Source organism: Megascapheus bottae, chromosome 9 (assembly GCF_031878675.1).
Source record: "Megascapheus bottae isolate mThoBot1 chromosome 9, mThoBot2.hap1, whole genome shotgun sequence".
NCBI lineage: Eukaryota > Metazoa > Chordata > Mammalia > Rodentia > Geomyidae > Megascapheus > Megascapheus bottae.
Window position 1 is genome coordinate 21,325,585 of NC_143517.1, and position 22,490 is coordinate 21,348,074.

General features: G+C 43.4%; 1 protein-coding gene across 1 annotated transcript; it reads right to left on the reverse strand.

Moving 5' to 3' along the window:
• Nucleotides 1-346: 346 nt before the first annotated feature.
• On the reverse strand, nucleotides 347-21,987 carry Sbspon (somatomedin B and thrombospondin type 1 domain containing). Its single transcript, XM_090338671.1, has 5 exons — nucleotides 21,686-21,987; nucleotides 15,140-15,334; nucleotides 5,003-5,093; nucleotides 3,663-3,839; nucleotides 347-1,036 (listed from the first exon to the last, which is right to left on the reverse strand). Exons 1-5 carry the CDS (start codon nucleotides 21,897-21,899, stop codon nucleotides 919-921), a joined length of 795 nt encoding a protein of 264 aa, XP_090194797.1. The 5' UTR covers nucleotides 21,900-21,987; the 3' UTR covers nucleotides 347-918.
• Between the last annotated feature and the right edge of the window lie 503 nt (nucleotides 21,988-22,490).

Genomic DNA, 22,490 nt, shown 5'->3' on the forward strand with positions numbered 1-22,490 from the left:
AGTCTTATCTCCAATAAACTACTCAGAAAAGGCCAAAAGTAGTGCTGACTCGATTGGTAAAGCACTAGCCTTGAACAAAAGAAGCTTAGGGACAGCAGCCAGGCCCTGAGTTCAAGGCCAAGATTCACACACACACACACACACACACACACACACACACACACACACACACTAAAGAAAAGAAAAACATAAAAATTACAATACTTGAAGCAATTCTTGTTGATCTAGAATGGGTGATCTTTTCAATTGACAAAAACAAATTTCTTATCAGAAAAACTTTTTCATACAGTTGTTGATTTCTCATTAGGAAATGCTTATTGAAATTTTAAACATCTTGCCATGTGGAAAATTGCTTAAAATAATTATGGGATAATGTATGAGATATATGTGTTGAGTGCATATCTGTGTGCATATATATGTTTATATATATATACATATACACGCAATTGTACATTTTTTAGCATTAGATGATGTTTTTAGCTTTTTATCGTTGATGTTTAAGAAGTTGTACAAAAGAGTTTCAATTCAGCATGTCAAAGTATAAGTACATGGCTTCTTGATCCATGCCACTCTCTAAAGTGAGAAGCTTTGAAGAGATTGTGAACTGGAAGAAAAACCTTACAAGATTCAGAGCAGGGACACTTGGCAGCCTACCCATCACAGGCCACATGGTAAGGATTGATTCCAGTGTAGACAGACACGTATCTGTGTCTGGGTGAAGGTCAAGGGCATGAGACCACCAATGTTTCAAGAATGGGTCATCAACTTGGTAAAAACTAAAAGAACACTTCCAACAGCAGACTATGGCAATGACCTAGCCAGGAGTTCTGGCCAAGAAGTTTGGGAAAGTTTATGAAGCATTAAAGAACTTAATATTCAATATAAACACATACAAATTTGAAATGTTTGTTTAGTTATCTATATAAAAATGAAACTGTGGACAGCTGGACAGGAACATTGTTCTACTCGTCGGACTTTCTTCCAGGTCCCTTGACATTGAGGGTTACCAATAGCTTGCCAATGGAGAGTCTGATTTCTGAAATGATATTTTGGAAATGGCAGTTACACTAAAGGTAAACATAAAAACAACTCTTTATCTACAGAATTACAAATTGAAGCTTTTAAAAATTTTTTTGAAGTGCGTAGGCTGAGCCAGCCCAGATAAGAAAGTCAATGACGGAGGCCGGGAGTTTGGCCTAGTGGTAGAGTGCTTGCCTAGCATGCACGAAGACCTGGGTTCAATTCCTCGGTACCACATACATAGAAAACGCTGGAAGTGGTGCTGAGACTCAAGTGGTAGATCTCTAGCCTTGAGAAAGTCCAAAGACAGTGCTCAGGCCCTGAGCTCAAGCCCAGGACTGGCAAAAAAAAAAAAAGAAAGAAAGTCAATGAGACTTATATTTCCAAGTAACGACAGAAAAAGCCAGAAGTGAGGCCGGGCTTACATGTTAGAGTGCTAGCCTTGAGTGAAAGGAGCTCAGAGATAGTGACTAGTCCCAGAGTTCAAGGCCCAGAGTTCAAGCCCCAGGACCAGCAAACAAAAAACAAACCAAAACAACAACAAAAATACAAACCTGTCTGTATGTAGTTTTAAGGTGAATTACAAATCAAGTTAGAGATTTATTAGAAATGGAATTTCTCTCCTTTATGTTAGCCATAAATACCTATTTGAGGTCACTCTCATGTTGACTTTTTGGGGTTATTGTATCTGGTTCTCCCACTTGATCTGAATATAAGCACTATATAGAAGGATATGGTATTCTGTGTGCATTTAAATTAGGAGGGTCTAAACCAAATTATCCCTTTCATTCCTTTCCAAGTTTTTGATTTTATAATGAAACACTGGGAGATGTAGAAAGAGAACAAAGCCAGAGTATTAAAATTATTGTTTTTAAAGTCCATAGTACCTGAGCTGGGGCTTAAGTACCTTCTTTATTGGGTGCAAATTGAATTATAAATTCATTTAAAGACATAATACGGATGAGGTATTCAGAAAAGCATTAAGTCTAAATATTAAGTTTCATTTGATAGGCATTCCTTACCCACTTTATTGTTCATGTGGTATACCCAATATAGACCACTAGGCACAGGTGAGTAATAAACATAAATTCAAATCATTAAATATTAAAACATGCAATGGGAATGGTTACTTGAGACTATCAATGTTTTACTGCTTGATCTGAATTTTTACTGATTTCACCTGACATACTGAAAATATAAGGACCCAAATTGGTCCTTATCCAATAGTTGCTTCAGTGTGAAATAAACCCCTGTATTAACATGAATGATATTAGATTCACTGATAGATGAAAGCAGGATGGGATAGATTTTCAGATAGCTAAATGTTTTGGGGAATCATCTCCTTTTGAAAAAAATCTATATATTTGTATAGGACTATCATCCTGCAGAACTGAGCCAGCCACTGTCTCAGGTATAATTTCATGCAAAAAGTCCCAATGCACAGTGGATCTGCAACAAGGGTGGGTTTGAACAAACTAGACAGGGTCAGTAAACTATCAGCTCTTGTAGACCAATTCCAGCCTACCTCCTGTTTGCAAAGGACCATACCCAGAGTTGAGCTCTGGTGGCACATGCCTGCAATCCTAGCTACCCAGGAGGCTGAGATCTGAGGATCTTGGAAACCAGCTCATGCAGAAAAAGTCAATTTACCAGGAAAAGCCTAAATGGAACTAAGACTCAAGTGGTAGAGCACCTGCCTTGAACTAAAGGCTAAGGGACAGCATCCAGGCACTCAGTTCAAGCCCTAGTGCCAACAAACTTGATTAATTAGTCAATTAAATGAATGAATTTTAGGGCTTGAGAGCTAAAAAGAAAATTACAAATAGCAATATTTTGTGACATAGTAACTTTACGTGAAACTCAAGTTTCATGGGTTTGTTGCTTGCATATGGCTTGCATACGGCTGTCCTCAGGCAAACCTGGCAGAGTGGAATGGCTGAGGTCAGTAGGCGATAGGCGCTATATAGAGTGCAAAGCCTAAACTATGTACTGGGCATTTTTTAGAAAAAAAAATTCTAACTTCTGACTAAATGGATCCTTCAAAAGCTACTGGCAGGGCCAGGAGTTTGGCCTAGTGGTAGAGTGCTTGCTTAGCATGCACAAAAATCTGGGTTTGATTCCTCAGTACCACACACAGAGAAAAAAGCTGGAAGTGGTGCTGTGGCACAGTGGTGGAGCTCTAGCCTTGAGAAAGCCCAAGGACAGTGCTCAGCCCTGAGTTCAAGACCTAGGACTGGCAAAAAGAAACAAAATAAATAAAGAAAAAATATATATGCATATATATAGCTACTGACCAAGATATTGATTCAATTGGACTGAAATAGAGTCAGGAATCTGCATAGTTAAATATCTATTTCAAGAGATTCATATCACATGGTCTTCAGAATACCACTATGGAGCAATAGGGCTTTGGGTGGTCATTTGGGAATTTCCATACTGACCCATTGCAATTCTGGTACTGAGAACCTCAGAGTCCCATAGTGGGAACTGAAGCTCTGGACTCAGGTTGCTGGACATATTCTCTTCACAGCACAAATCATGCCTTCATATGTAACATGCTGGTCAGCTGTGCAGGACACAGAGAACATAGATCCTCAAAAAGAGTAAGGAGAAAAGTCCTTCAATCAGTTGGTTTCTCTTACCCATCAGAATCCAGGCCATCTCCTGAACAACGAAGGCTCACCGAGTTCATAGCTGGAGGCTGACAGTCCACACACACTGTGTATCCTTCTCGAAGATATTGCATCCATCGAGTCAGGGGCCCGTTTTCCAGGGCACAGTGAGGGGTCAGGGATTCAGTCTTGAACTCCATACAGTAACTAAAGTAAAAGAAGTGATGATTTCACGTGCTGTAACTAGAGGGAGTCAGTGCTGTAGAATCTTAGGAAACCAGTGCCTCTAGCAGATGGGATCAGGGTGGGAGGGTATCTTCATAAGGATGCATTGCATGCACCACTCACAGAACGAGCACCTTTGAAGCCTCTCAGTCACCTGTGCTACCATGCACCCCAACAAGAGAACCTTTTTCCTTTTTTATTCCTTTTCAACCATGATTAAATTGTTTTGGTTAACATGGATTTACAGGTTTGAATAACCTGTATCCTGCTCAATCAGATCAACCAATAAATGATGTATAAAATCACCAGTGCCTGTGACTCACTTGTAATCCTAGCTACACGGTGGGGAGAGGAGTGTCTAGGTCTGAGGTACAAGGTTCAAAGCCAGTCCTAGCAAACAAATCTAAGAGCAGTTAACCAGCAAAAGGCCAGAAGTTGAGGTATGGCTCAAGTGGTAAAGCTCCAACTTTCAGGTGGTCAAGCCCAAGTTCAAGGCCCAGTATTGGCATGCACACACACACACACACACACACACACACACACACACACACACACACACACACACACAAGCACATGTTTGCCAGTCATCAGTGGCTCACACTGCAATCCTAGCTACTCAGGAGGCTGAACTCTAAGGATGGAGGTTGGAAGTCAGCATGGGCAGGAAAGGTCATGAGGCTCTTATCTCTAAAAAACTACACACACACAAAAAAGCCACAAATGGGTGTGTGGCTCAAATGGTAGAGCACAAGCCTTGAGCAAAAAGAAGCTCAAGGACAGGGCCCAGGCACGGAGTTCAAGCCCTAGCTGGAGTGGGTAGGGGAGGAGGTGGGAAAGCTATGTTTTATAGGAAATTAGCCCTTGGTAATGTTGCAGCTATCACACACACACACATACACACACACACACACAGAGTATCTCAATTTTATGTCATTTCTCCTTAGAGATCAGAACCTGAAGATGGATGAATCTTCATATCTCACTAAAACAATGTCCCAACTCTATGATCAAGTCATGTTTTACTCAAAGTTAATTGACAAGTGACAGTCTAAGAAAGCACAACAGTCACAGAAGTTCATTCTTTGGGGTAGACTTGATTGCACGACTAGAAAAACATAATGATAACATAACCAATGCCAAATTACCCAGCATCCTCTGTATGCGTAGACCACTGTGGAGATGCAACTTGTCTTGTTCTCTCCTTGTTGAATGCAGAGGTAGTTATAAAGGCAGGGACTAGAAAACAGAGAAGTACATTGAATGCATGCTACCAAAGTACTCAGAGAAGGATTTCACAAATTTGGTTCCATACCTGTCTAAACATCATTTCTAAAGCCAACGCCTGGCACACCATCAAGTAGCACGCAGAGGCTCAATTACAACGTGTGCAGAGGCATACTGATTGAAGATTTCTGTACGTGCAGATAGGCAAGAAGGGAAGCATAAGTGAACACGTGTGTGCAAAGATAAAATTGGGAAAGGAAAAAGAGGAGTCCCCAAAAGAGAAACCAGCAGGAAATGATTTTAAAAAAATAGGAGGAAAGCAAGTAAAAAAGTGATGCTTAGTACGAAATGAAAAGGGAACAAATCTTTTCCAAATAAAAGGAGAAATAACAAAAAAGGTGGGGGAAGAGGAACATGAAATAAAAGAATAGACAAAAAATAAAAAGCAGAATGAACGGGAGAGATAGAAGACCAAAGGGCAAAAAAAGTCGGAAGGAGAATAAACAGACCATTAGAAAGAGATGAAAGAGATTCTTTTTTAAAAAATTAAAGAAAAAAAAAACAGAAACAACCAGTCGCTGGTAGCTTATAATAGCTGTTAGGATGATGGTTTGAAGCCAGCCCAAGCAGGGAAATCCTTGAGACTATTATCTCTAACTACCCACCACGAAAATGAGCAGAAAACCTAGAAGCAGTTGTTTTGAAGTGTGTGCATACTTCCAGGCTTCCTGGTAACCAAAGCCTAGAAGTTCTGCTCACCATATAAGGTACCCAAGTGACTGCCCAGTGCCAGCCAGCTCAGCAAGTCCCCTCACAGCTTAAGAAAGCAAGTCTCTCCCAGACTCCTTTCTTCCTTTTCCTTCTCCCAACTCTACCCTGACTTTGCCTCTCTGGATCAATGAAAAAAGAAAGGCCAGGCACCCTTCCTCCTATCTCTGATCTCTTTGTCTTATTTTTGTGCCTCATCCTTATTTCACACTAAGTCAAGGAAGGCATTTGTTATACTCAGCACCTCCAAGTAACCTCTTGGTTCCAGTCTGCTGCCAACTCCAGAAAATAGGGGCTCACCTTGTTCATCACCATATCTCTTACAAATTTGCACACCCCATGAATAGTTGTGCGATGGGTGAGTGGGCCACTGAATGAATGAATGAATGAATGAAGTCATGGGATTGCTGCCAAGGCACAGCTTTTCCTTCTCTGTGATCTCTGGTTCCAACACAGCCACCCCTCTTTATGTAGAGGTGATTGTTTGCAGGACCTCCCTGGAGAATACCAAGGTCGTAACATGCTCAAGACCCTCAAATAAACTTGTTCTAGTTCTTACATCATCTATGCATAATCTCTTCCTGCCTTTAAGTCTTCCTAGATTATTTTTAATACCTAATAGAATAAATGCTAGGTGAACAGCTATGTTGTTTTGGAATTGTTTAAAGAATAATAACAAGAGAGGGCCAGAAGTTTGGCCTAGTGCTAGGGTGCTTACCTAGCATGCACGAAGACCAGGGTTCAATTCCTTGGTACCACATACATAGACAAAGCTGGAAGTGGTGCTGTGGCTCAAGTGGTCGAGCTCTAGCCTTGAGAAAGCCCAAGGACAGTGCTCAGGCCCCAAGTTCAAGGCCCAGGACTGGCAAAATAATAATTGCAACAAGAAAAAGTCTGTATGTGTTGGGTACAGACACAACTTCCCCCTGGAATATTTTCCATCTTTGACTGGTTGAATGTGCAGATTCAATGTGTGGATGGGAAAGGCTGACTTCATAAGCTGTGAAGCTGAGCTGGCTTAACAGTTCTTCCTGTCTTTTGTTTCAGAACCCAAATGGTCTTGAGAAAAGTTGATAAAAGCAGATATTGGCTTGTGAGATGCCCAAATCATCAGTGTGAGCAAGCAGTGTGAGGGCACTGGTAGTAAAGAAAATGCTTTAAGTCTCTAAGTAAGCCACACAAAGATGTGGCTCCTCACTGCCACAAGATGGCAGGCCTTAATTCTTTCTTTTAGATTTTTCATACCCAAGAGTGTAAGATAGACTGGTGTTAGGCCAGTAGCTGTCAAGAGTTGCAGATATTTTTTGTCATCTGTGGTTTGTTGCCTTCATCTCTCAGGCATGAACATTATCCATACCTACAGTAAACCCTAACATCCCAGGTGTTGAGCTCTTTCCCTGCTGCAGTCACGTGTTTGACTTCCAAACAGAGCAAGTTAAATGTCACGCTTCATAAATGTGAGTGGAGCTTTTGCATGTCTAAAATTCACAGACAGAATTAACAGGAACAAGTGAGCACCTGTATCCAGATCCTTTTGTTCTTCTCAGACCCAGTAATAAGAAACAAAACACCTAAAGGCTTAGTTTTTCCCACATGTTTTCCTGTCTGTTCTTTTGATGTGTTGATGTATTTATTCACTAAGTGAGGGAGTAATTTGCTGCTAAATCCTTCTAACAGCCTACAAGCCCGACTATAAAATGTTTGGGTTCAAAACATTTACCATCTTATAATTTACATTCTCTCTATATAATATATATTATATCTTATAATTTACACTCTATAATTTACAAGCAATATGTACTTATGAAGTTCCAAGGTAACTTAACGTCTTAGCTCATAAAAATTAGGAAGTTCAGAAGTAGAAAGGAAACAAGAGTGTAGATCCTGATAGAAAATTCTTAAGAAAGGCTCTATTATAACAAAACCTAAATGTGAATTATTTTGCACTTGTAAGTTTCTGGGCACTATGTTAAGTCCCTTTCCATGTATTAATTTCATTTACATAGTCACTTTCAGAGATAATGCTATTATTTCTCCAGTTCCCAGCGAGAATAAATGCAATATTCATTGTATATTCATGATATGTTACATAAAAACTGAACTACATAACTTGAGGGTAGGAATGAGAGGGGAGAGAACATGGGAGAATGATAGATAGGGTGGCATTGATCAAGATACATTGCACTCATAACCTGACATATGGAGCTCCTTGGTTAGAAATTTTAAAAAGGAGGACTGGGAATGTGTCTTAGTGGTAGAGTGATTGCCTAGCATGTATGAAGCCCTGGGTTTGATTCCTCAGTACCACATACACAGAAAAAGGTAGAAGTGGTGCTATTGGCTCAAGAGGTAGAGTGCTATCCTTGAGCCCAGGCCCTGCGTTCAAGACCCAGGACTGGAGAAAGAAAAAGAGAAAGAAAGAGAGGGGGGGTGGGAAGGAAGGAAGGAAGGAAGGAAGGAAGGAAGGAAGGAAAGAAGAGAGAGACAGAGAGAGGGAGAAAATTAAAAAGGAGTTAGAAAGGTCACAGTGGGCACAATCTAGCCCTGCAGCCTCACAGCCCATTATTTTTCTATAGCCTGCTTATCTGCAGAGTAATTTTGCATCATAATTCCCATTCTTCATTAAGAAACAAAAACAAAACAAAACAAAACAAAAAAACACAACCTTTGTACAGAGATTCTATTCCTCAGAAAACTGAGGAGTGTAGCCTAGTGGTAGAGTGCTTGCCTAGCATGTATGAAGCCCTGGGTTTGATTCCTGGGTACCACATACACAGAAAAAGCCAGAAGTAGTGCTGTGGCTCAAATGGTAGAGTGCTAGTCGAGAAGGCTCAAGGAAAGTGCCCAGGCTCTGAGTTCAAGCCTCAGGACTGGCAAAAAGACAAAGAAAAAAAAAAACTGAGGCTCCATGAAGAGGATATAGCTAGTATATGACTAAGCAAGGATCTCACTCCAGAAGACAGCAGGTTTTTACAACTTATTCATGTTCACCTGGGTGTAGTATCCTCACCACTTAGGGAGGCTGAGCTTGGGAGGACCACCCAGGATATACAGGCAAAAACCCTCTCCCCCACTTTTTTTTTTTGTCAGTCATGAGGCTTGAACTCAGACTTGGTGCATGCTTTTTGCCTAGGCATGTGCCTTGGTGGAAACAAAATAACCAGTCCAAAAAAAAGAATTGGAGGTGTAGCTCAGTGGTAAAGTACCAGCCTTGCCCCAAAGTTCAGTATAGCCAATAGAAACAAAGCTGTCCATATTCCATTTCTGTGCTGTGCTCAGAGTTGGTGGTGAAGGCACATGTGTGTACATGCCTGTACTAAGGCTTGACCTCAGCCTCATACTCTCACTTAGCATTTTTTTTTTCTCAAGACTACCATTCTAGTACTTGAACCACATCTCCACTTCTTGCTTCTTTGTTTGGTTAACTGGAGATAGAGTCTCCAACTTTCCAGCCTGGGATGCTTTGAACCGTGATGCTCAAATCTCAGCCTTTCTCAGAAGCTAGGATTACAGGCATGAGGCACCAGTACCTGGCTGCGGTGCATCTTAAAAGCCAGCTACTCAGGACCTTGCCTCCCTTTGTCCCTGCCCACCGCCCTGGGGATCGACATTCCATTGCAAGATTGTCCTTCCCCCACCTTCAAGACTTCAGTAAAAAATAGACCAGGAGCCAGACCGCCTGGAGTGCCCCAGATCAGAACCACGCTATATATCCCACAAATATAATTTTTTATTACTTAATACTGATCAACAGTTTAGAAATTATTTTTGCCTATGTCTTTTAGCATGTAGCTGGTGCCCTGGGACAATGGCTCTTCATAAATGTTGCTTCCCCTTTTTCCCCTTCCTGGCAACAACATTCAAATTTGAATGTAATACATTCTTTATTCACAGGCCATTTGCCAACATCTCTGGCATTCTGAGCCTACCATTGTTCAGTTTTATAACAACTTTCATGGTGCTGCACATATTTCCTTTGAACATGAAAGAAAATTAAATTTGCTTGGAGAATTTCATAAGCCCTCTAACAGGGTCAGGGAACCTTCTTTATCTGCCAAGAGTCATTTATATATTTATACATATCAATTGTGATCCATACAAGATGATCAGTTCAGGACCAGAAACATAAGATTAGAAAATGTATCTGTCCTGTTAAGTACCAGAAGATTTTGAAGTTTTATATGACCCTCAAGCCCGACATTCCTCAGTCCTGAATGTCCCAAACAGAGGCTTAGAATGACTGTAGTACAAAGAATGCAATGGGGATTTGACAAATAGTATTTTATGCTCTAAAACTGGAAGCATGTTTATGATACTGCACACTGATGTCCTCTTAGGAAGAAAAACTACACATAGACATCAGGAATGGGCAACAAATTCAGTTATTCAGCCTTTCATAGTCATTTTATGGTGAAATAAAATCATATGTATTCACTGAAAGAGGGAAAATTCATTAGCCAGTAAGCTTCAGTCTATTTCCTTCATTGGCTTCAAAGGGGACTTTCTGTTTCTAGTTGGTACCAGAATCCCTAGCTATAATTTTAGCTGAAAGGGTCATAGTTATTAGATACCAATAGGAAGAGTAAGTTCCTACAGAACCTGTGAGGTTTGGGTTTCATCTCTGCTAGCTCTTCACAAGTGCTGTCTGTCACCTCCCTCACCTCATTGTCACATGTAAGCCAAAGATAATGACCTTATCCTACCCTTCCTGTGATACAGAGATAATAGCCATCTGAAGACGCACATGTTCTAATCCCCAGAACTATTTCTATGGCATGTCACATGGAGATATTAGAGCTAAAGATGGAATTACAAAAGCTTCTACTCAGCTGAACCGAAGACTAGATGATTCTCACTGACATGGGCTCTTGGGGCTCAAGGGGCCTCTTATGAGGTCCTGTCAGAGAAAGATGTGGCTAAGGAAAAAAGGAACAGAGAGACTTCACAGTGCTAGCTGTGAACACGGGGAAGAGGTCATGAAGGAAGGAATGTGGTTGGCCTTAGAAAAAATGTAAGGCAAGCTGGGCACAGTGGCTCACACCTATAATCCTAGCTACTCAGGAGGCTGAGATCTGAGCATCACAGTTCAAAGCCAGCCAGGAAGAAAAGACTGTGAGACTCTTCTCTCCAATTAACCACCAGAAAAACCAGAAGTCGTGCTGTGGCTCAAGTAGTAGGGCGGTAGCCTTGAGCTGAAGAGTTCAGGGACAGAACTAGGCCCAGAGTGCAAGCCCCATGACTGACCAAAAAAAAAGAAAGAAAGAAAGAAAGAAAAAAAAAAGAAGAAGAAAACATTCTCCATTCTAGACAGGAAGGTAGCTCTGCTGATATCCAGATTTTAGCTCAGGAAGACTCATGTCTGACTTCCAATCTACAGATCTGAAAGATAATAAATTTAGTTGTCTAGATGACTAATGTTGTAGTCATTTGTTAACTAACATTTTTAATTGTATTTTATTGCTGGGGTGATATGTAGAGAGGTTACAGCTACATTCATCAGGTAGTGGGGACATTACTTCTTGAACATTGATACCCTTTCCCATGTTTTTCTCCTATTTTCCTTCTCCCACCCCTTCTTAATTGACTTTTTGGGATAGTAAAAGGTCTTGGAAATTACAGTATTCTCGGTGTTTCTCCGAAACCTAGTTTCTCAAGAGCAACTCTCTCGATTTTAACATGTTTTGCTATTTTGGTAAATTTAGAATTTACTAATTCATCAAATCCCGGTTCCAGTGACATTACAAAGTTCCTCCCTCATCTTCATTCTTTCTCTCCTGTTTTTCTACAAGCAGCAATAAGACATCAGATTAGGTTGTGCCTCAATGTTTTGCTTAGATAAATATTCGCAGCTAAATATTAAAGTTCAGTTGATTGTTCACAGGTATCACTCTACAGTCACATCAGTCCTATTGTACGTACAGTCATTTTATATGGTCCTGCTACACATCAGTCCTACTCTCAATATACTGCAGGATACAATCTGCTATGCTTTCTAATCTTGCATATCAAGGAACCCTTTTATAAGCCAAGCACCAGTGGCCTAATCCTGTAATCCTTACTACTCAAGAGGCTTGACTAAGCCTGAACAGACAAAGCTGAGAGACTCTTATCTCCAAATTACCATCAAAAATCCCAAAGTGAGATTTGTGACACAGGTGGTAGAGTGAGTACCAGCCTTCAGTGAAAAAACTGAGAGTACAATGACCTAAGTTCAAGCCCCAATACCTGTTAAAAAAAAATCTGTTTATCTACAAAAAGGCAAGGAAATGAGAGTTCTCCCTCGAACCAGCATAAAGAATATATTTTTGACAAGTGGTAGCCTTGAGCTGAAGAGCTCAGTGACAGCACCCAAGCCCAGAGTTCAAGCCCCTGACCAACAATGATGACAATGACCTAGTGATAGAGTGCTTGTCTAGCATGCACTAAGACCTGGGTTTGACTCCTTGGTACCACATACATAGAAAAGCTGATAGTGGTGCTGTGGCTCAAGTGGTAGAGCACTAGTCTTAAAGAAAGCCCAAGGACAGTGCTCAGACCCTGAATTCAGTCCCCAGGACTGGGGAAAAAAAAAAACAGCTAACAACAAAAAATATATTTTTTGCTAACACCCACAGAACTATAATGTAATATATTTGTGTTCTTTTAGGCTACGAAGTTTCTGACAAATTGTTATAGCAGCTGCAAAAATCTAATACACTCTCTTGTAAACTGCTATCAAGGCTGATCCAATAATACTTACACAAACACTCTGCCATGCACATGTGATGCGTATGTTCAAAGTCCCAGCTTTCCTGGGTAGATGGAGACTGCTTGCCTCCTGTAGTCCTCTTAGTGGGGTGTAGTGGCAGGAGTAGCAAGATAGATAATCCAGGAACATTTGTAGGAGGGATGGCCAGCCAAAGAAGAAAGGAATGGGCACAACCAGACAGAGGGGAGACTCTACCCACAAGAGCTAAGAATGTGCCAGATCTGCCCAGTGCCACATTGTTCCATAGTCACACACTTTGGCCATTGTTCTATAGCATTCTCTTCTTGACCTTGTCACAATATCCTGTTGTAAAGAGACCCTGCGATTGGAAGGAGGGCAGGGAAACCTGGGGAAGCAGTCAAGGGCCTGTGCTGAGGAAACACTTCCTGACAGCCAGGTACCTTGCAGGAGCAGAGCAGCTTCTTTTTCTATTGAGCCGACTAACAGCCACCAAGAAAATCCATAATTCATATAGTAATCTCCCAGAACCTCAATGTTGATTGTCCTCTGTGACTGCTTCTGTAAGTAACCATATTGGGAGCAATAGATTAGCTCTTTGTATGAATAATGTGATGGCTGGCTTATCATAAGACCTGCATCTCAAATCCCCCCCCCCACACTGCAGAGTGATCTTATCCAATAACAAATGTGTTTACAATGGTCCCTGCAGAAAATACTCTAATAGCTTTCCATGATTCTTCAGAAAAAAAGACCAAGAAATGCCCTACAAGAGGCATTTTCTGTGCCCCACATGCCAGCCTTGTTTTGGCATCTCGAGTAGCTCGTGCACTTTCCCAATATTATATAAACAAGCCAGGATGGTCCCCAGCTTCAATGGTCATTGCAGGCTAAAATCCTTTTACTTAACAATCTACTGGCACCAATCCCAACTTTTTACACATGCAGCTGTCTTTAAAATAGTCCCAAATGTATATCGTTGATCATTTAGGGCCTGTTTGCTTTTCAGAACTGGAACCCTATATTCAGGATCCACTGTACCTTGATTTGGCACAGCCTTATGGGTCAAATAACCCATGCTACCATTGCCTCTTTCTAGTTCTGGGATCTGTTCTACTGTGAGAGTTCTGCACCCTCTTCTCTTATTGCATGACCCTCCCCGCTCCTCCCATCTAAGTCTACCAGAAGACTCTGGATACCTCATCTATGAGAAGTTCTCCTTTCAAGTCACTTGTCTGAGCCCTGCCAGATAAGCCCTGCCAGATAATAGCCTCTAATGATCCCGTCTTTGACAGAGATCAGCCTTGAAATTCCTCAAAGCCCCTACACCTGACCACCTTGTTTAACTATTCTAATCTGTCTGACTGAACAGCTCTACATTCTGAGCCCTGTCTCCAGGGAAGTCCTCACAGCTCCCTATTTGCTCAGAGTTCCATGGGCTGCTTGCTCATTTGCTACCAACTATACTCATTACCACAGCTGTAATTTCCTATGAGAATTTGATATTTGTATCTCCTCCACTAGATAATGAACTGCATGATTAGCAGGCTGTGGGTCACCTTTCCTCCCCTCTAGGAACACTGGCATCCAGCCCATGTCTGATACCAAGCTGGTTCTCAATACATAAATATGGAGTAAAATAGCTTGCTAAAGATTATGTTGACATAACGTTTTCCATGTTCCTATATAAAAAAAAAAAACACGATGTTTGTTATCAGTTGACACATTGACACTGGCTTTTTCATCTCCTTCTTTTGGAGACTGTAGAGATCTTAGCTCATTCATGATCTCACTCATAGCCCCTTCCTTGGCCATCCCATAACCTCAGCCATTTTCCCCTCCCTCCCTTCTTCCCTCCGCACCCCCTATCTGAGACAGAAGCCTGGCCTCCAACTGCTAATCTTAAGTGATGTTCCTACCTCTGCCTCCTAAGTAGCTGGGACTATGGATGTGTTTGCCACTTCACCCAGTCCAAGAAATCTTTTCAATTCAATTTCAAATCTCACCACAGCAGTCTCAGCCAAGTCAATTTAAGAGGCAAGTGTTTCAAATAAATCTTTTTTTTTCACTTAAAAAATTACTTTTTCTATCATTATCACATTTGTGGGTGCACAACAGTAAGGTACAAATTCAGATTCCATTGGAATCACAGATGAAGTAGCAAGAGTATTGTGGGTAATTTTAAGTCCTCTGTCACCTGCATGACTAGTTCATTAACATGCACGTGAGGGTTAGGGCTGCAGTTCAGTGAGAGAGACAAAGAAGAGACAGAGAGTGGAGGGAGGTGGAGGGAGAGAACTATATCCATGTGGTTTAGTATTGAATGCATGCACAAAGAGAATGAGCCACTGGTTAACTAGCACACGGAGGGAATCGCACTGAAGGAAGGGAGGGATGGGCAGGCATTTGTGCAGCAGGTCAATGATTTCTTTATCAAGCATTTCCTGAGCTTCCTATCTACTCGGGGCCGAGGGGCCCATCCCAGTCCCTGCAGTGTGTGGAACTTTCCTGCACAGCACATGACCTTTTATGGAACGAAGCGGCCAAGAGGTCATCAAAGACAGAACCAGGAAGACATCAATACCGTAGGAATGCCCGCAGTGCTGGCCCTGCGACGTCGAGTACTCCAGGCAGCCGGCTCTCTCTTCCAGGGGCGGGCAGGGCGCCCCACCATTCTGGGGCTCCTGCTGCACCACGCGCCTGCGCACGCGCGATGTTGGCCTGCACTGGCCTGCGCAGCCACTCCAGGGGCTCCACTCTCCAACGAAGCAGGGCCGGGCTGCAAAACAGCAGGATCAGGTGGCTTCCCTGAGTAAACCCACCCAATCTGCCGGGCGGTTCCTTCCGGCCAACAGCAACCGTGGAGGTTACCCAAGTCAACTTCACCTGGATCGCAGTCATCCTTCAGGAGACCGCACAAGCGGGCTCCAGTTCACACTGACTCCAGCGGTTCCTGACCTATTGGTTACTGATAACTAAGTAGCTCTGGGATCCTAAGCCAGATTCACACACCCAAACACATTCCTTCAGGCCACTTCCTCACACTCCTAGAAACACCTTTGCTTTTGTTTTGTCCTGGGCTTTAACTTTATCTGTGCCTGCTCATAATGTTATTTTTTTCATTTTCTGATCGTCTAGTTTACACACATAGTTATGGAGTGCAGTGTGCTCTGTAAATATCTTCATGCAACGGGCTATGAGCAGAGCTAGGTAACTGGCACATCCAGCACCTCAGATTCAGCTGTCCTCTGTGTTTAGAACATTCAACACCAAGGGACCGCCATTCCTTCCTGTAGTTCTAGTTACTCTGAAGACTGAGATCTAAGGATCATCATTCAAAACCAGTCCAGGCAGGTAAGTCCAAAAGACCCTCACCATTTCCCTCCCACAATATCATTTTAAGCATGGTTTTCTTTTACTGTAAACTCTATTGGTCTCAAAAGCCTAAACCCTAAAAACTAAGAACAAGCCATATTAGTGCTTTTATTTTTTATCTGCATGCATAAATCCTTTGGAAAATAAATGAATTAAATAAAATAAAAAAGAATGGGCCATTTTTTGCTCTGCTCGTCTCTTGTTGACCCCTTCTTTTTTATTTTATTTATTTAATTCATTTTTTTATGGGTTATGAGGCTTGAAATTGACCTGGGGCTGTCCCTGAGCTCTTCAGTTCAAGGCTACCACTCTACTTGTGAGCCAAGCCCCATTTCCCATTTTCTAGAAGTTAACTGGAGATAAGAGTCTCTGGTCCTTTTGTGCTCGGATGGGCTTTGAACTTTGATACTCAGATCTCAGCCTCCAGAGTAGTTAGGATTACAGACGTGAGCCCGTGAGCCACCACACCTGGCTTCTTTTTTTATTTTAATGATACCATTTTATTTATTGGCCCATTGAGCCAAAAGACATCCAGAGTGGGCCTGATGTGATGACCAGGGCAATACTTAATAATTTTTTCTTTCTGTCAGTCTTGGGACTTGAACTGTGGGTCAGGACACTGGCCCTGAGCTTTTGTGCTCAAGGCATTCTACCACTGGAGCTCTTCTTCTGGATTTTTTTTTTTTTTTGTGGTTAATTGGAGATAAGAGTCTCATAAATTTTCCTGCCCAAGATCTTTAGATCTTGATTCTCTGAGTAGCTAAGGAATATAAGAGTGAGCCAACAGCTCCCAACAATACCATATTTTAAACACATTTATTTCAAATGTTAATATTATGACTATAATCTAAAATTTACCATACTACAAATATAAAAATGTAGATATGTTGCCTTCGGTTTACCCTGTTTGTATGATAAAAGGTCATATTGGGGAGAACTTTCTGACTAAATTTAGTCTCTTAGGAATTCTTCAACATACGTGTTTCTTGCTCAATATTTATTTTATTTGGTTTAGTCCCATTGTTGAAGTCCTCAAAACCACAGATTCATTACATCAGTTGTTGTTCCTGTTGGCTCTGTTTGTCCTTGGCAGAAAGCTATTTCCCGTTGTTTTTTTTTTCAATCCACAACTTTAAAAGCCCCATTAAGAGCCAACCACAGTGATGCATCTATAGTCCCAGCTACTAGAAACTGAGGCAGTAGTATGATCACTTAAGCCCAGGAGTTTGAGACTAGCCTGGCAACTTAATGAGACTTTGTCTCAAAAAAAAATAATTAAATAAAAAATTAATGTCTGTAAAGAGAATCAGAAAGTCCAGAACCAAAACATAAATCTTTATGACTTTACTGTAAGATAAAATAGGTTAAATCTCATATAGAATTATATGAATAAAAAAGCATTCCAGAAAATATTTTTGTGCGTTAGGAAGTTAATCTCAGGTATCATCTTCTACATCGAGATTTTATTCTCGATACACTTGTGAACTTTCATCTATTTGCATTGGAAGTCATCATAGATCATAAGAGATCTTTGGTCACAGAGGTTAGGGGAACCACAGGGATTTCCGACAGATTTATTAGCACAAGTCATATATTACCAGGGATGACACACATTTCCTTTTGAACTATTCCATTATCATTGCCCTTTTCCCCAATGGAACTTGTCTAATTCACGTCTCTATACAGCATACCAAAATATTCTTTTTTTGGAGGTGTAGGGGGTCAGTCATGGGACTTGAACTCTGGGCCTGGGTGCTGTCCCTGAGCTCTTCAGCTCAAGGCCACAGCCCTACCCCTTTAGCCACAACAACACTTCCAGATTCTGGTGGTTAATTGGAGATAAGAGTCTCATGGACTTTTGGGCCTGGGCTGGCTTTGAACTGCAGTCTTCAGAGAACCTGTGACGAGGTTGTACAGAAAAGGAACAGATGACAGATAGTTAAAATTGTGTTACCATGAGTATGTCTGAGAGTGCTGGGGGTGGGGTAGGGAGGGGTGGAGGGAGGAATGGTTTCATTTTCCTTCCACAGAATGTCAAGAACTACTATGCATAAATGGATATAACTGTGAGTGAATAAAGACTATAGAGAATCTTTCCATAGAAATTATTGACCATTTGAACTTGATGTGAAGGAGAAAGCATTTGGTTGTGTGTGGGCTTAAACATTCAGACAGCAATGTTGAGGAAGCAAGGCTCGATTACAGTGTAGAGTGCTTGAGTCTGTGTGATTAGCCAGGAGACACTGTTAAAGGAAAACAAAAACAAGGCTTTAAGTTAAAGAAGAAATAACTCAAACAGTAGTTATAAAGCAAAGTACTCTTTCTTGAATAGAAGCTTAGTTTGTTGTTCTCTGCAGGCCGTGTGTGTGTGTGTGTGTGTGTGTGTGTGTGTGTGTGTATTTGGCATCATCAAGAAAGGCATTCATTAGAAAAACACTTTTTCTTATTTCTTTTATACCTGTGATGAATACTGTGTCCAGGTTTGTTGACACAACTCACCAAACTGTGAGTAGATCTGGAGAAAATCCAGTGATAACTCCAAAATGAAAGGTGTCTGTAGAGAGATAAACTAGAGTCCCCGGTGCTGCGAGTTCATGCTGGGACATTTGGGAATGGCTCAACAGCGAGTGGTATAGAAAAAATAAACACAGAATCCTTTTGTCATATTGTGAAACTTGTGAAGTGGGAAACCGGGATCAAATAAAAGGGAATGCCACTTCACACCACAGATAATAACATGAAAGGAGCTTGTTACATTTAAGATGTAGAACTACTAGAGGATGTAACTGCATTAAAAAGGATATGGAGGACAGGTGGCTGCCAGAACAGTCTAGATGTCCTTAAGTTTAAGGCATAGCAAGCAATGTTCTTCCAGGAGACACCTTCTGGATTCATCATTGCCAGAAATCATTCTAGCCTTGGTTAAGAACCCTTGTGCTTTGGGCTATGAGAACATTCAACAAATACTTACTGAGTACTTAGTGTGTGCCAAGCATCAGATATCAAATAAAAAATTATCACAGTCTTCGGAAGTACCAACAAATTGCAGAGCTATGCCAAGGCAAGAAATAGCAAAATTCAAGAGAAAGTATGTTGCTGAGAAAAGCACTCTTCTTACCAAGAACAGCTCCTAACTGGACACTGGTGCCTCCTTTCTTTGATTCTATCTACTCAGGAGGAGATCTGAGAATCACAATTCAAAGCCAGCCCAAGCATGAAAGTCTGTGAGACTCTTAGCTGCAATTAATCACTGAAAAGCTGGACGTGGAACTGTGGCTTAAGTGGCAAAGCCTTGAGCAAAAGAGCTCAGGGACAGTGTCCCAGGCCCTAAATTCAAGCACAAAAAATATAAATACAATAAAAAAGGCTTGGAAGGCCCTAGAACTCCTTGTTGTCAGGCTTCAATAGAAAGCAAGCTCCTCTCCCCACACTTGCCTCTCACCTTTCCCCACTCATCTGGAATGCCTGAATCTCTTCAGAGCTGGCTACATGGCCCCTCTGTCCTGTTCAGTTTTTAGTCTCGGTGTCTGACACGATTAATCATGACCCTTTTGATGACCCCTTCTGCCAGCAACCTCTCCATTACTATTAAGGATTAGGTTCTCCAGAACTTCCTTTGTGAAGTTTTCCTTGAGTGCACAGCTCTAAGATTTTTTTCCTCCCACATCACCTATTTTGGTAATAATCCTCCTTTATCCCTAAGATCAGTTTCAAGAATCCACAGCAAACCAGTGTTTGAAAATATTAAATGCAAAAATTCCAGTAGTAAATACTTCATAAGTCTTAAACTGTGCATTGTTCCGAGTAGTCTGATAAAGATCTGGTACTCTCCTGCCTGTGAATCATCCCTTTGTTTAGGGAACCAGTGCTCAGCAGGCTATGCTGCCACATGTCACTCCATACCCAGCCTCTTCATTGTGTTTTATGTCTAAGTAACCTTTACTGCACCTTAGGCCTGAAGCACAATAGTAACGATGCAAAGGCAGCACCAGGGCATACAGCGTGGAAGCATAGTTTAATCCTGATGGCCCGCACTGCACAGATACAGGAAAAATTGTGGTAGATGTAGTGTTAGTACTGTCCAAGGTTTCAGGCATCCATTGGGTGGTCTCAGGATGTGCCCTGTAGATAGGAGGGGATTAAGGCATTGAACATGGGATGCCCATTTTTGCATATGTTCTTGGCTAGACTAGGGAGCAGAGACCCCCACCTACCCCCATCTCCAATATCCTTCCATCCCTGTGCACACACTTGGGTGTGTTATCTGCTCTACACAAATCCTATGACGACTACCTTTAAAATATAGAAAAGCTCCTTGGGAGAGAATGACTGCCTCAGTCATTACTTGAGTTATCCAGGCCAGAAGCCCAGCAGAGGGTCTTGGAGGCTGTGAGGGATGTTTGGGGATGTCTTGCATGAGGATGTTTCCTTTCCTACCTTAATTTAGGTGTATAACACCATGCTCTTGGAGCAGAACCTACAAGGAAGTTTATCCAAAAGAAAATCTCTATTCACAAGGTAAATCATTAGCTCTCAACCAGCGTCAACAAATCAGGCCTAGGGATTGGTGTGGCCGGGAGCCCGGAGCCCCTTTCTTTGGCTAAGAGCAGAAGCACTCATTCCTGTCTGGTTCCCTGCTCTTGGGTCCCTGAGGACCCTGCGCTGGGATCCTAGAGCTTCAATATGTGTGGGTTCCCTGGGACTTCGGGAGCTATGGTACCTCTCTGATGGACGCTTGAGCTCTTCAGGACTGTGCTCACATTTCTCCCTCTTTAATTCAGTCAAGCCCGCATTTAGCGCACCCACTAGAAAGGAGAGGTTCTGAGCCGAATGTGGGAAAGACTGACTTTAAAGGACATCCACAAGATTAAAAACACCATAGGAAGATGGTAGCCAGTCACATCTATTATCCTACCTTCTCAAGAGGCTAAGAGCTGAGGATTTGTGGTTCAAAGCCAGCTTGGGCAGGAAAATCTGAGACTCTTATCTCCAATTTAGCCAACAAAGAAGCTAGAAGTGGAGCTGTGGCTCAAGTAGTAGAGCACCAGCTGTGAGCAAAGAAATTCAGGAACGTGCCCAGGCCCTGAGTTAAGGCTCAGGACTCCCTCCCCCACTCCCCCAAAGGGCTTCGGAATAAAAATCCTGATGCTACAGAGATAAACTGAATCCTAAGAGCACACTGAACTGAGCAATGCAATGGAATCCAGAGGTGAGGAGACCTCAGTTCTCCAAGAATTTGATCCTTAAAGAGAAATTGTGGGGTCCACAAGGATAACCCAGGTGGGACAGCTCCATCCTTCTCTCCAGTTTTAAAGATCCCTTGGGGGTGGGGGGGGGAGGTTGACTGAATCCTAAATCCGGTGGAGCCTGGCCTAGGGACTCCGCCCTGGCAGCCTTCAGTGACATCTATCCAGAACTATGCGGCCCTACCTAGTTGGGAGTGCCTGAGTCACAGAGGGAATCTCAAACTGCGAAGGATGAGCAGAGGGCCCCAGCCCCAGCCAGCCAGACCCTGCCGGGAAGGGGTGCTTCCTTCCCAGCTGCCTTGGATGGAGAAGCAGGGAAGCCCTAAGTGGACTTGAGGTGGCCGTCCTGGGTGGAAGTGGCTGGGATGGGCCCGGGCGGATGGGTTGGACGCGCAGGCGTGGAAGGGACAAGGAGACACCTAGCTTTGGGGCTGCACACCAGTGCCTGGCCCTAGGGCAGTTGGCTGTGGGCGAATGGCTGGTGTCCCTCCCGGGGCCTGTCCACCCACCTGGGCATGCCCTGGCGTAGTCGAAGCAGCAGTCCCCAGCGAGGCGGCAGGCTTGGTCGCAGAAGCAAGTCCCGTAGACCCTGTCCAGCCTCCAGCCGCGGGCAACACAGGCGGGGTCCCGACCAGGGCAGCAGCGCCCGGCCTCAGCGCAGCCCGCTAAGGCCCCGGGCCACAGTGGTGCCAGCGCGCACAGCACCATCCACAGGGTCCTCATGGCTGGAGCTCCAGCGCGGGCGGCACCTGCCCGCGCCACTGACCCTGGGGACCCGCGCCCTGCTCCGCACCAGCCGGCAGCGGCCAGAACCGTCGGAAAAAGCACGGCTGGGCCGGGGCCCCGCGCCGCCCCCGCCCTCGGCCCTCCGCCCTCCGCCCTTCCCCGCGGCCCCTCCCCAGCCTGGCCGCGCGCCCGGCGGGCGGCGAGCGAGAGGGTGGCCGAGCCGTGGTCCCGGCCCAGGTGGGACGCGCCCACAGTCGACGCGAAGGCGCCACCCACTCCCCCGCTGCCAGTCCCACGGCGGCACGGCCTCGGGGAGGGAGAGACCCGAAAGCAGGTGCTCCGAGGGCAGGAGTGGGGCGTGGGGTGCAAGGTCCCCCCGCCCTGCCGCGCTCCAAACTTGGCCTCTTTATCTCTGGGGACCAGATCGGGCTGGCTGGACGGTGGGACGGACCGGGTCCCCAGCTCCCACCCTGGCCTGGTGCAGGAAGGCTGTCCCGGCCGGCCGCCGGCTCGACAACCCCAGTGGGACCCAGAGAAGAGGACAGAGACTGGACACGCACCTGGTTTTTTTTTTGTTTGGCTGGTTTT

Bases quoted from the DNA above. Each gene is read 5' to 3' on its own strand.
- Sbspon (XM_090338671.1), bottom strand. From the start codon at position 21,899: ATGAGGACCCTGTGGATGGTGCTGTGCGCGCTGGCACCACTGTGGCCC. The intron at 15,335-21,685 runs GTGGGTGGACAG...GCTGTTTTGCAG, and splicing joins CTACGCCAGGGCATGCCCAG to CCCGGCCCTGCTTCGTTGGA. The intron at 3,840-5,002 runs GTAATTTGGCAT...CTTTTACTTTAG, and splicing joins ACGCATACAGAGGATGCTGG to TTACTGTATGGAGTTCAAGA.